The sequence below is a fragment of the Emys orbicularis genome, chromosome 1 (genome assembly GCF_028017835.1).
Source record: "Emys orbicularis isolate rEmyOrb1 chromosome 1, rEmyOrb1.hap1, whole genome shotgun sequence".
In the NCBI taxonomy this organism is placed as follows: domain Eukaryota; kingdom Metazoa; phylum Chordata; order Testudines; family Emydidae; genus Emys; species Emys orbicularis.
In genome coordinates this window covers 319,847,918-319,862,774 of record NC_088683.1, presented here as the reverse complement: position 1 = coordinate 319,862,774, position 14,857 = coordinate 319,847,918, and the positions used below count along the sequence as shown (strand labels likewise).

General features: G+C 37.0%; 1 protein-coding gene across 1 annotated transcript in view; it reads right to left on the bottom strand.

Annotated features, from left to right (window-relative positions):
• Window positions 1–14,857, bottom strand: part of STARD13 (StAR related lipid transfer domain containing 13) — a 507,124-nt gene that overhangs the window by 347,535 nt on the left and 144,732 nt on the right. Inside the window, exon 3 of the mRNA XM_065403676.1 lies at window positions 1,722–1,868. Coding sequence (XP_065259748.1) covers window positions 1,722–1,868 — 147 coding nt within the window. The remainder of the gene's footprint in view (window positions 1–1,721; window positions 1,869–14,857) is intronic.

Here is a 14,857-nt window from a genome sequence, read left to right as displayed (position 1 = left end):
ATCCATCATCCTCAAATGACCCCGTCCCAACCATCACAACTCTGAGATGCCTCATTGTCTGCATTCACTTACTTACTTTTCTCAAAACATTTCTTTACTAGCATCATTCCAGCTACTTGCCTCTCACAGAATTTATGCAATCAAAAGAAGAGTGAAATACATGAAGTATCCACAATCGATCTGCCACACAGTTTCCATTACAGAAGCAAAAGATTACACAACTAGCAGAAATCATTAAATTAGCATTAAGACATAAATGTAGATGACAAGAATAACATATTTAATGGATATAGAACAAATTACTGCCTATATTAAATTAACAGATCTCTTTGAAGAAACAGGGATCAAGTGGGATGAATAGTTAAAGATAAATTACATATGCAACTTAAAATAACAGCATGTTTCCTTACTGTAACACAGGGTATGTCTACATTTTGAACTTGGGTTGTGATTCCCAGCTCAAGGAGAAATACTTGTGCTAGCTCTCATCTAGCTAGTGAACGAAAAATAGAATGTAGCTGAGGAAGTGTGAGTTGTGGGATGGGCTAGCTGCCCTGAGTATCTGCCCATCCAAGACCCTAGGCATGTACTCAGGACAGCTAGCCCATCCCGCCACTCACACTGCTGTGGCTACACTCTATTTTTCACTTGCTAGCTAGAGGAGAGCTAGCACGAGTATGTCACCTTGAGCTGAGAATCATATCATCAGCTCACTGTGTAGATATCAACACCTACTGTACACTGCTTTGAGTCTACTGCATTCTCTTATGTTTGTACATCTGACACCCTCTTTTTTATTGTTTACATAAGAAAACTTGTACTGTCAACCACCAAATCATCTAGTCTGATGTCCTGTATATCACAGGCTACCAATGCCACCCAGCACCCGCACACTAAACCCAACAAACAAAATTAGACCAAAATATTACAGCTCCCAGGAAGACTAAACTATCATAGACCACGGGCAGAGAATAGGAGACATGATTACAAACAGCATGCAGTCAAACCCTTCTTTCAGGCATCTCAGCCCAACACCAATGCCCAGATCCCACAGACCAATTCTGCCTCAAGAATTGACTCTAATCAGACCAGACTCTCCTGCTACTTCCTCAGCTCCCTCTCCAATGACCTGCCTCTATGCAGAGTCTTCCCTAACTAAGAAACAATACAGCATGTCTTCCAAAGACTGAACATATGCTCACACACTAAGAAAAAACTTGGGAAACTATGTGTAACAGCACCACATAATGACACCTGCCATAATAATATGCATACAGATATTGACAAAATACTACTCAAGTCAAATAAAAACCAAAGACTAATTCTACCCCTAATAAAGATAGATATTATCTCCCTTGCTGTTAGATCTGTACAAAAACTATTACAAGTGCAGGAGGGCTTGAATCAAAACCTCAGATTCAAACCCCTTAATTAGGGAAGTGTGTCCATATTGATACATCTGAATCTGAACCCACCTCTATAGAGGGGACTGGAATGATTAATCCAGCCCATGAAAGCAGAAAGAATAGGGATCACATGAGATTTCTGCCAATTTGGGCTGCAATAGCCTGAGAACTTGAGCTGTAGCCTGAATCATCCTTGAACCTAATATCCAAAACAGCCTAAATTTGGTCTGGATCTGAACACCCCTCCTTGACTAAAATCTAATTACAAGGTTTTAAAAATCTGTTACATTCTGTAAATGGGGTGTGCATTCTTACCGGCTGTTTGCGCTTTTTGCTAGAAGGAGTGCTGGAAGGAGAAGAGCCAGCACTGAGAGCCTCTTCAATATCTAAATTCAATTGTTCCAGTTTCTTCATGAGAGATGACATAGAGTCTGACCACTCAGATCCTTTTTCTGGTTGGGTCTAAAAGAAAACCAAACACACATGAAGTCTGAAAACATTAAAGCTCTTCATGATTTGTAGATTTGTTTTTAAACTACACTCCAAAAAAACCCAACAAAGTCTGGATGATCAACTCTCTGCCTATCCTGGGTTGACCTCATCTACTTAGAAGGCTTCAACTATCATTTCTATCCTGTTGACACACGTTAGATGCTCTTTATATCTGACCAGTCACACTCCATCCAGTTGTGCACATCCAAATGTCTCTCTGACATATCATCCGGGACGATCCACTGTCAGTTCAAGCTCAGAATGCCCCAGAAGAACCTTCTTACTTATTATTTCTAAAACCTTTTCTATTTCCAACGTTCTCCATCGGAGTGGACAACATCCCCATTCTCTTTGTCACTTAGACTCATAACTTTGAGGGTCATCCTGAATTCCTTACTTTCCCCCTCCTACTATACATCCAGGCTATCATCAAATCTTGCTGCTTTTTCCTTCAGATCAATTTGAAATTCTGTCTGGTCAAAACACTACTTTACTTCCCGTTGATTTTCTGCCTTGATTGTTGCAACCTCCTCCCTGATATATATATTGTTTCTTTCCATGTGGGAGTCTTTAATCCATCAAAGCACAGCTGATAAAATTGTCATCTTTGGACATCTATTGAACCACATCATCCCCATTCAAACCCCTCTGCTTATTCCTCTTCAGCCATCTTCCTATACATGCAATGACTCTAAATCCTAAGAGCACCATGTCTCCCTTCCTCCCTCTCATTCAAATCACTCCTAAAGGCCCACTTCTTCCCAGATGCCTATAAAAAGTAACTCACACCATCAAACGCTAGCATTATGACTCACATCAGTGAAGGGGGCATGGCTGGAGGGCTATTGCACTTCATTGAATGCCAAATGCCAGAATGACCTTTAGGGAGAATATGAAACTGAGCACAAATTAGACCTGCTCTGAGGCTACTCTTAATTGGCGGGGGGGGGGGCAAATTGGGCTCTTGGCCACCAGATTAGGAAGATGCGGCAATGCAAAAGTGATGGATTTTAGACCCGAGGAACTAGCTCCTGTTCTTCTATGTTCAAATTGTTAGTTATGTGAAACATTTCTAAATATGAGGCCACAAGTATCATAGCAATTGCAGCTGAAGGATTCCCTTGTCATCAAAGCCAGCCCCTTCCGGATAGTGCAAACTATTCCCTATCTTGAGCTGCTTTGGTTTATTCTTCTTTCACCGAGCTTACTTTGGCGATGTATATTTTCATATAAACATAATTTCACAATTCAATTTTAATAGACTTTGCACACTAATATTAACATTACTAACATTACTTTGCAGCAAAATAGCACTGTCCTTCCAAAGAGCTCAAAATACCTTACAAACATTAAAGATCCAAGCCACACAACATCCCTGTGTGCTAGGTAAGTATTATTATTCCCATTTTATATATCCTCTTGCTGAATCATTTCCTTTGTGGGGGCTGGAAATTGGGACACAGAGAGGACAGTAACTTGCTCACAACCACACAACACAGGCAGAAATAGAATCTAGAATAATTCTCATCGTACACCAGTATTACACCACTGTAACTACCTTGTCCCTAATGGAGTTACTCCTGATTTGCCCCAGAATAAGGGAAAGAAGAATAATGCCTCAGATCCCACTCCCAGTCGTGTGTCTGAACAAGAAAACCATGCTTCCTTACTTAGGGAGATAGTTTTGGCTCTATTTGTATTTATTTAGCATTGGCTTCAGAGAACAGAAAACTGGACATAATGTCACTATTTTTTCCAAACATAGTATTTTTATTATTCATAACAGTGAATGTTTTTTCCAGGAGTGCTGTCAAAAGTCCTAAACTGTAGTGAAGATCAGATTTGTATCTATTCCAAATTACATTACTTGGATATATTCCTATATTATTCTTTATTGTATTTTACAAAACTTTTTATATTGGTTTTAGGGACAAGCACAATATACATTACGCAGAAAGAGACACTACGAAAAAGAAATTGTCATGCCACATTCCGTTTGAGTGAGGCGGTCTTATACAAGATATAGTGTCAATATTTGGTACTTCTACAATGTCAATTTCTAAATCAAAGTAAAGGTCTTGCATTTTACTGAATTTTTGCATCTTGATAACTTTATCTTTACAAAACTAAGGAAAGGGTGAATATTTTCTTCAAAATGCCTCAAACAAGTAAAAACAAAAAACACATTTAGTAGTCTACCAAAATCTAATGGAAAAATCCAATCTGAAGTTTCTAGACATCATTATTGAGATATAACTTGACAAAACAATTTTATAAAAATTTTCTTCCTCTAATGTAGGTGGTAATCAGATATGGGACAATGCTAATGAGTCAGTTTACATACAGGAATGAGTAAATTGTGTCTGACCTCAATGAGTTCTATGAAGACTATATTGACCATCCAGGTGACAAACATGCAAAGATTCAATTAGAAATCCAGAAAAAATATTACTTACCTCTTAAGAATAAAATGTTTTTTTCTGGGACTCTAATCTCTCTTTTGGAAAGTTAGTGAGAGAGAAAAAAAAGTGCTCTACTTTTGAGGTTCCGGTCCATAAAAGAGAACGAGTAAGATTTACAGATATTTCTGATTCAGATATTCTAAATGTATGTCACAATAGCCAATATATTAACTAATGTGGCAGAAAACAAGATTTATTGTCCTGGGAGGAAAGTATCAAGCTTGCCTTTGTCTTGGTAAGTATTTACCTCTTGAATCAATATGTCTTTGTATTTATTCAACAATTACCAATAGCTGATTAACATAAAACCATTTTTTACGAATAAGTTTACTTTTTCTTTTAAAGAAATACCAAGAACAAACCATTGCATTCTTCATATAAGTTTATTAGAGGAGAGGCAGAAATTGTAGTCAAGGAGCTAAGAAATACAAGCTGTAAAGAGTTCCCAAAAAGTAAAACTCTTCTATTCCTCCATTAATATTTGTTCTTTTCTAGTTCAATAAAACTCTAAATCATGACCATTAAATTAAGGGGAAGAGGAGAAAATGGGTTTTCATTATGTATAGGATAAAACTAAATAGGTCTATTTAATAAAATGGCATCCACTAATTGGAAATTTGGCACAAAAACTGCATTTGGAACAACTGTTGATAGCCCATATATTTTCTTATGCTGCCTCAAATTATTGCTGAATTGCAAAAAACTAATGGTACATAGAGCTTCCACAGTGGAACTTGTAACAGAAGACATTGCACTGAATGCAATCATAAAGGACAAATCCACTCCCCAGTGCCTAGCCTGGATAACTGACTTGGGTGCCTGAGATCTCTATGAGTACAACAGAAATGGCAGATTCGCCTCACAAGCTTTGGAGCAGCAGTGAATCCATTCCATAGCTACTATTCAGGCCTTCAGGCTGGATTGTCTTCATTGATCATTGTGCCCCCACTCTACTTTGGTAGAGGGCAGCGTCAACAACTTGCCTTTGTCCATTGTCTGTCCGAGAGGTGGTGGGTGCACATCCCTGCATAAGCTCTCAAAATCTCTCCCATTCATTGGAACCAAATTGGTTCAGCTGAGTCTGCGACTATACCTGTGGGTGCAGAGGGCCTCATGGATATTGAATTGGTGTAGAGTTTTGAAGGGGGCATGTGGAGGCTCCACATTCCTATGTTGTGTGGAGCCTAGCTCCATGGGGCCTCCCTTCACACCAGTGTAATTACAGAAGAGAGAGGCATAGTGTAAGAACAGAAGAGAGAGGCCAGAGGATCCATTGTGATGCTGTTCTTCCAGGCTATCTGCCCTGTGGAGTGGGCACACTTAGAGCATGACGTTTACATCACTAGTAGGCAAGAGCAGGTACACTGGCCTGCGGGGTGGATTCCTTTGTGCTGTGGATCTCTAACACCTAACTGAAATACTCAGGCTGCACAGTGAGGGCCCGATTTACCACTAAATGTGGGGGGATATATTCCTATATGATAAGTAAAAAAATCAATAAAATCAATGAAATATGTAATCACTTGCTAGTAAAAATAAGATCTGTGCTTAATCAGAGAACAGAAGACTACCAATGTATTATTATGCTTCAGAAAGTTACAGTTACTACATATGTAGAATTAACCTAACTGCACCAAACTTAGTGAGACATATTGGATAATCAACCAAACATAAAACATAGTTACAGCCTGTTGTCTCCTAACAGAGATCAACACTGGTTTGAGGGGTTTTTTTGAACAGTAAGTGAATCTAATCTAAGAAACATTAAGCATATAAGACTACATTCTGTGCTCACTTGCACACATAGAACGCTATTGCAGTCAGTGAGAATGCACAGGTGGAAATGAAGCCACAAGCATTTTTCCCATAATCTACAAAACAATTTGTTCTTTTCTCAGAATGAGAAGTAAATACATTCCAGACATTCAGTATGGCAGTTTATGCCTCTGGGACAGAAAAGGTTCTGCACCCTGTTTTGCGGCTTCTTAGTTTTCTTCAGTAATCCTATTCAGCAAAAACATCTGTGATAAAAGGCACATTTGTTTCAATATTTTGCATGTGAAGCTTGTTGCAATAGGCATGATGGTTGCCAGCAAATCTAAACTTAAACTGAAGGAATGTGGCAGAAATGAATAAGTTCTTATAGAATATGCCAAGGTCAGGGTTACCCTTGCAGCCAGATCTCATCACATACTCATATTAGAAAGCCTTTCAATTTGAGCTATACATGCATTGGGGTTATGGGAAGGTTGCACAATTCTAGATTTGATTGCTGTCTCGTGTTTTTCAGTTCAGACAATTTCAATAAGCCAATTGTTTTAATGTAAGTGTAATGTATAACTATGTAGTCATTCACTAATAAAATAAATTACTGAACCCTAGATCAAAACCACCAATGCCATATTCTATGTGTGTGTGTGTGTCTTGTATTTTTACATATACGTATATATAAACACACATTCAAGGGCAAATTTTCTCTGATCTATGGAGAAAATCCCAAATAAATGACTTACTGAAAGTACTCCAGTGACTCAATACCACATTTGCCTCTTGTTTCACTCACGCATTCCCCAGATTCTCAAAGGGAGTTTTGTATAAAGATACAACCCAACCCTGCAATCAGTAGCAGCAGTTTTGCCCGCAAGAACACAGCAGGACCAGACCCAGAGAGGATGTTTTACGACCATTTTCTAAGTAATTGGGGCTACAATGCATTCTCTTATGCTCAAAATAGTTGTATATTTACACCTGCCATATAGGACTGTCAAATAATCGCAGTTAACTCACGTGATTAACTCAAAAAATTAATTGCAATTAATCACACTGTTAAACAATAGAATACCAATTGAAATTTATTCAATATTTTGGATGTTTTTCTACATTTTCAAATATCAATTTCTATTACAACACAGAATACAAAATGTACAGTGCTCACTTTATATTATTTTTTATTACAAATATTTGCACTGTAAAAATGATAAACAAAAGAAATGGCATTTTTCAATTCACCTCATACAAGTACTGTAGTGCAATCTCTTTATCATGAAAGTGTAATTTACGAATGTAGTTTTTTTTGTTACACAACTGCACTCAAAAACAAAACAACGTAAAACTTTAGAAACTACAAGTCCACTCAGTCCTACTTTTTGTTGAGCCAATCGCTAAGAAACAAATTTGTTTATATTTATGGGAGATACTGCTGCCTGCTTCTTATTTACAATGTCACCTGAAAGTGAGAACAGGAGTCTGCATGGCACTTTTGTAGCCGGTGTTGCAAGGTATTTATGTGCCAGATATGCTAAACATCTTTAATGCATCGGGCACATAAATATCTTGCGACGCCAGCTACAACTGTGCCATGCGAACACCTGTTCTGACTTTCAGGTGACATTGTAAACAAGAAGCGGGCAGCATTATCTCCTGCAAATTGCAACCAAACTTGTTTGTCTGAGCAATTGGCTGAAGTAGGACTGAGTGGACTTGTAGGGTCTAATGTTTTACATTGTTTTACTTTTGAATGCTGTTTTTTTTTTGTACGTAATTCTACATTTGTAAGTTCAACTTTCATGATAAAGAGATTGCACTACAGTACTTGTATTAGGTGAATTGAAAAATACTATCTTTTTTGGTTTTTTACAGTGCAAATATTTGTAATAAAAATAAATATAAAGTGAGCACTGTAGACGTATTCTGTATTGTAATTGAAATCAGTATTTTAAAATGTAGAAAACATCCAAAAATATTTAAATAAATGGTATTCTATTATTGTTTAACAGTGTGATTAATCGTGCGATTAATCACGATTAATTTTTTTAATCACTTGACAGCCCTACTTCCATATTGAGCATAACAGATTTCTAAAGGGAACTTTTATGCATAACACACAATTACATTAGTTATTTACATTTAAGAGTAGTAACTAATGTGTAGCATTCTCCTCCAAAAAGGATTACTATACACATATTATGCCAAAACAATATTAGGGTAAACTTCTCTGTTATGGTCTTAACTGCAGCCTTAACTACGACTTTTCAGTTTTGTATACCATATCTGTAAATATTCCTTGATATTTTTTGCTACCCTTCTAAAATTATCAGATTAGAAATGTGCATACAAGAAGGTAAGAAGGTGTGTACGGGAGTGCAAGGATGTGAGAAAGAGAAAGCTCAGCACAGATGTATGATTCTAAATTTAAGGTGAACTGTCCAAGCCCATTTGAAAATACCAAAGTACAAATTTCAGCATTTTCTCTGATTATAAAACGCTTTGTTTGTTATATCTCCACAAGAGATTTACTAACTTCAAATCATGATTGTTCATTAGATTTCAGCAATCACTGGTGACTGGAATTTTGAAGAGAGCACCATATTTTGGAAGTTATTCAATTCTGAACATCAGGCTACTCAGTCAGCATGTGGTGAACATTTGGGCTTGATCCTGCATAACATAGGTGTGCAGTGCTTAAACACAAGGCGAAAAGTTAGGAGGACAAGAGAATCCAATCCTGCACTAATGAGAGTACTGTTCAGCAGCCACCACATTATTCCTGCCTGATAGCAAGAGTAAGGCCAAATAGGGGAGTACATAGGTAGGTGACTCATTTACATTAGGAAGATTCCACTTAGCCCAATCTCACCTACCCCCTACCAATTTTTTTAACTTTTATATATGGAGATATACCTATCTCATAGAACTGGAAGGGACCTCAAAAGATCATCGAGTCCAGACCCCTGCCTTCACTAGCAGGACAAAGTACTGATTTTAGCCCCAGATCCCTAAGTGGCCCCCTCAAGGATTGAACTCACAACCCTTGGTTTAGCAGGCCAATGCTCAAACCACTGAGCTATCCCTCCCCCTTTTTGCTCTTTGACATGCACACTACAAAATGCTGCAACCTCTATTGCTTTTTCTGACATGTATATCTTCTAGTGACCATAAGTACAGCTTATTGGAGGGCCAAGCATAGAAATTTAAAAACATATTCTTTGGCTCTTCTGTGATTCAGTATGTGAGGTCTGAGATAACCTATTTTTGCCAAATCTTCCAAAACAAACATAAGCATGATTTGGATACTATTAGCCCCAAATACAGTGGAGAGGGGGAAAGTATTTGTACCAGTAGTGCTGCTGCAATCCTAGCCCTTTCCCCAATATAAAAATATTAAGGATTTAACCTGATTTTTTTAACTTTAACAGAAAAAGCCTTTTACACAAAAAGTAACCTACTTTCAATAATATGAACCCTCCCTAAACACACCTGAATGCGAGTATGAAGATTTGTTTTTCCTGGCTGGCCAACCACTTTCTCCTTTGTGTATATGTTCCTAAGGATGTTTTGTTTTTTGAACTACATAGTTCTCCAAATCAGTTCTCTTGTAGTGACATTATGCATAATCATATGATTATGATTAAGGCATTTTGGTGTTTGTGGCCCAAGATTAGATTTAACTGATTGTAAAGGTACATTACATAGGGGTTGTTTTTTTTTTGCTACCTTTCCCCCCGCATGGTGTCACTACAGCCCAGAATTCAGCATCTTTGGGTGCCTTAACTGTGCATTTCCAGAACCTAACATGTTTAGATTTAACAGTAACCTTAACTCTACATTTCCTAGGTTTGTAATGCTTAGTTTAGGGATACAACTGTCCTGTAATATTTTTTTTACCTTTAAATTACTTAAACATACTCAACCTTAATGCCATCTTAGTGTAGTTTTAGATCTTGGAATTTCCTTTTTTTTTAATGATCAAAAATTTCATACCTTAGAAATAACAAGAAACCCAAAGATCATGTTATCATGTGATATTATGATTTGAAAATATGTAATATCAATCTTAAATCTTTTCTTTTATTTGAACTTTTAAAGGCAGATGCACACCAGAGCAGTGCAAAGCAACCAGTGCACACTAGCCAATGAAGGTGGGTTTACAGCTGCCTGGCATCACCAGTGCAAAACAGCTGAAGTGCACTGGTAAATCTGGTCCTTAATTTGCAGTTGATTTATAGGTTTTGAGTGCTGTGTTATGGACACCGGTGCTACATGGAATAAGGGCTAGGGGAAGCCCAGTCCTTGAGTCCCAGGTCTTTTTAAGGACTCCCCCATTGCTTGTGTCTTAGTTCCCCCAGAAGCCTTTCAAATATTAGCATTCAGCCACAGAACCTTTAAAGAGCGGTAATCTATAAATAAGAACTCTGATTTTAAAAAGAAAACTAATTTTGGTGAAGGAATTTTCTTTTTAAAAATGACACTGGTTGGAAATGTGGGGGGGGAGGTTATTTTTTAAACAGAAAATAGAAAGTTTGGTTTGTTCTAACAAATTTATTAAAAAAATAATACTTTCCTTCAGTTCACATTGCCTGCAACAAAACATCCTCACCTTCTAACAAACAATGATGTCAGGCAACACTGAATTTCACAAACAGGCTGACAAATTTGCATTATCAACACACGCTATGGAATTGGCATTCAAACAACCAGACAAATTGTCTTTATTGACATCTGCTCCTGTTCAGCATATGAATGATTCTCTTGGCTTATTCCATCTTCAGCTACCTCAGAACCAGTGCCCCCTCAGCGTTATCTATTCCACTATTTTCTTCACCTTTAAACAACTGAACTCTGCTTTTCACATCCCATCTACACCTGCTCCACACTCAAACTTCTGAGTTTGGCCCATTCATAACTCTCTTGGCATTGTCTTCAAGAGACATTAGATTGTTCTTGAATATCAAAATTAGTGACCAAGAATGCCCAGATGTTTTACTGCTCAGGAAGGTACCAGACTCCACCAGTTATGCTTCACTCTATCAAAAATTACTTACTACAGCAAAATGGTAACTTTGTCATCATGAGCACTATGAAGTATAATTGAAAACCTTACTCCAATTTACAGAAGGGTATTTTCCTGCAAGTGTTCTTGGGCCACGGGAATGCACGTATAACCGGTCATCATTCACAAAAGGTGGGGGATGTTAGTGACAAAGTTCTTTAAAAAAATTCAGCAAAGCTCTGGATATATTCTCAGATCACAGCAAACCAAAAATATCACAAGAACATGACTTGAAAAAGATCTTTATGGTGGGTACCAAAAAGAATATCTGACATTTGCAATCATCTTAATTAAATCAATTATAATAAAATTGAAAGAAACAGAAAGATTCAGTATGGTCAGCTTTGGCTTAAAACAAAAAGCACAAGCACAGAATTATAGTGCCACACAACTAACTAGCTGGTAAAGGAGAGCTGTGAAGATTAGCCTAAAAATTTCGATGAATTTGACAAAAATCTCTGCAATAGCAAATCAAGTAGGCAGAGATGTTGACTTAAGAGTTTTAAAATCCCCATATTATCAAATGAAAATATCAACACAATGTATCATTGAACTCTGTGCAGCAATATTATAGATGTTCACTATATTTACTATTTATGAATGCTTTACTCATGCAACTAAATGACAAATTTGGAGCTCACAAGGTTACCTCTAGTTTTATTGCTTTGCTGCCTATGCAGGTCAGCAAAAACAACCAGAGTGAACTTGGAACAATCCGTTAGCCATGATTTTCTATTTTTACCTGATGATAAACATCAAGGGACTGAGTCTTCATTCAGTTACACCATTTTTCATAGGTGTACCTCAGTGGACCATTTGGTCCTCTGCCTCCAATGAACACTAGCAATGGAAGAGATATACTGACAAGGAAACGAACCTGAACATTTTTCTTGGTAATCTCCGCTCCAAACAGTGATCAGCGAACCATGCATAACTTGTAAGAGCTAATGACTCCACAAGCTGAGACGTTATAGCTTCATGCTATATACAGTCCCTTCTGGTGTAAAACTGGTAAAATGGTGCAAACAGGTTATGCAGTAAAGTGTCTCACATTTTGGTTTCTGGTTAGGTTAGTAAATAGGAAGTGCCATGTTTCCTGTCTTCATGATGTGTCTTTCTAGATGTAAAGACAAGATTTCCCTTGTACTAAAGATAGAAATTGAAGAACCAACATATCAGCGAATAGCTTTGTATTCCACGTCCAAGAAAAAAAATCAGAGAAAACGCATACAAACAAATCAGGCAGAAGCAACGTTTTGCCATTTTCCCACAAATATCCCTGAAGGTTCAACACTTCAATCAAAATACTCCAGGTCAGATTTTTAAAGGTATTTAGGCAGTGCCAATCAGAGTTAAGTGCCTAAGCACTTTTTAATATCCCACTATCTGTATCTTCAGCTGCCTAAATACCTTTAAAGACTGCCCCCCACACTCCTTGTAAGGAACTGTAATATTAGATTTTTGTTCTGAAAATATTGCTCTTATATACATCTATATAACTGTCTCAGTTGCATAAAAAAATTCTTATATAAGTATGAAATAGTGCAGATTGCAAGAAAATTGGAATAGCAATTATTTCAGTTATTGACCGTTTCTTGGAATACAACTAATATTGCATTTATGTGCTGTCTACAACATTTATAAAAATATAATTTACAAAATACTACATATAAATAGAAAATAAGTAAAGAGATGCCAATATCGTTGTTGGGCCTTCTTCATGCTATGAAGAAAGATAAGACACTATAAGTTACAAGATGAAAAGAGGAAAGCCTATTCTGAGGTTTATATTTGATTAAAGAACTTTACAGAGAAATCCTAGTTTGAAAAGTTCTGTGGTAGTTTACTGATGGTTTCCTAATAATTGTTAATGCTTTAGAATCTATTTCTTACTAAGTATATATTATAATATTTGCAGCATACAAATTATTCTTAATATTTCTATAGGATCACAAATATTCACAGTGCCCTACCAAAGACATTCCTTACCCTCAAGATCTTGCAATCTAAAATTTAGAAGAAAATATAAAGGTAAACAAATCAGTAAAGAGGCAGCATGCAAAGTTTAATAGTGAGAAAACAAGTGAAGGAAAAATTCTTGAGGTTGAGGGCTATGAATAGGGTGACCATATTTCACAAAAGGAAAATGAGACACTCCCAGCCACTCACCTGAGCTCGCCCCTTGCGCGAGGCTGTTGCAGGTCACTGGAACCCTGCATGGGGCTGGCATCTCCGATTGCCTCCCCTGCATGCTCTTCTGCACCACACGCCAAGTCGGCAAGAGCAAACAGGACAAATGCCCATTTATTTTATTTTTATTTTTTTTGCAAAAAAGTTGGGATGTCCGGGAAAGGGCTTAAAAAAGGGACTGTCCCCGCCAAAACAGGACGTATGGTCACCCTAGATATGAAGGAAAAGAGAATGTTTGACAGAAAAGAAGTTTGACACTGTCTGTAGTGCGAAGGAGGAGCTGTAAGGGAAGAGTACTGGGAGACTTAAAGGGGTTAAAGGGAGCAAGACAGAGAGAAAAAAAAGATGTTGGTGAGATCATGTAAGGCTCTGAAGTTGTCTGAGTCTGAATTTTATATAGTTAACATCTAAGAAAGGACTTAAGGGATTCAGGACTGTTCAAATATACATTGAAATAGATCTACATATTTGCTTTGAATTAAATATCTACTGATATCTTTCAATTCACATGGAAGAAAGATAAACAATATATTACATATGCTTAAAAGTCTCTTGAAGTTTTTACAGAAACAAAAGTACCACAATGATAGAGCTCACAGTTAATAATGAATAAAATGTAATTACTTTGCATACCAATTCATATAATTACACAAGGTTCTCACAATGTTCTTAAATATATATAACTGTAATCGTTAACACATCTCTGATTTATTTCACATTATTGAACTCTATGTCACAGTCCTGTTCCAATTTAATAAAGTATTAACAAAGATATAAAAAAATACTGTTAAAAAGGTCTAGGAGAAGAGAGGGGTCAGGTTGATCTTACATGCTGTGGGCTGAATTTTCCCCTGTTACACACCAGTATAACTCCACTGAAGTCAGTGAGGTTGACCTAGTGTAACAGAGGCCCAACGCTGTCTTGTAACACCTAAGTATAACTGCTCCAAAAAAGGTGCTGAATCCACTAATTTATATGCATTTATCACACACTCATAACATTATTTAACAACTAAATACCAAGTAATGGCTTTCAAATGACAATTACTTTTATTAGAGACAAGGTGGGGGAACCTGAGGCAATATCTTTTATTGGACAAGTTGGTGAAAGAGACAAGCTTTCAGGGTACACAGAGCTCTTCTGTATAGGTCGAAAGCTTCTCTCTCTCACCAACAGAAGCTGGTCCAGTAAAATATTAGCTAATGTTTTCTTTATCTCTCTAGTATCCTGAGATCAATATGCCTACAACACTGCAAACAATTACTTTTATTGAAATAAGTTGTCTTGCAGATAAACAGCAGCCCATTGAAAATTAATGTTGTTAAAAAAAAAACAGGACTTAGACCTAGCAGAACTATTTGTTTATTATATTAATTCATGTCCACTGAAAACTAACGACATTTTTCCTTCTAGTTCTACCTATAAAAATCTTATAAAAGATAAGCAGGAAAGGCAGGCATTATAATGATACATCACA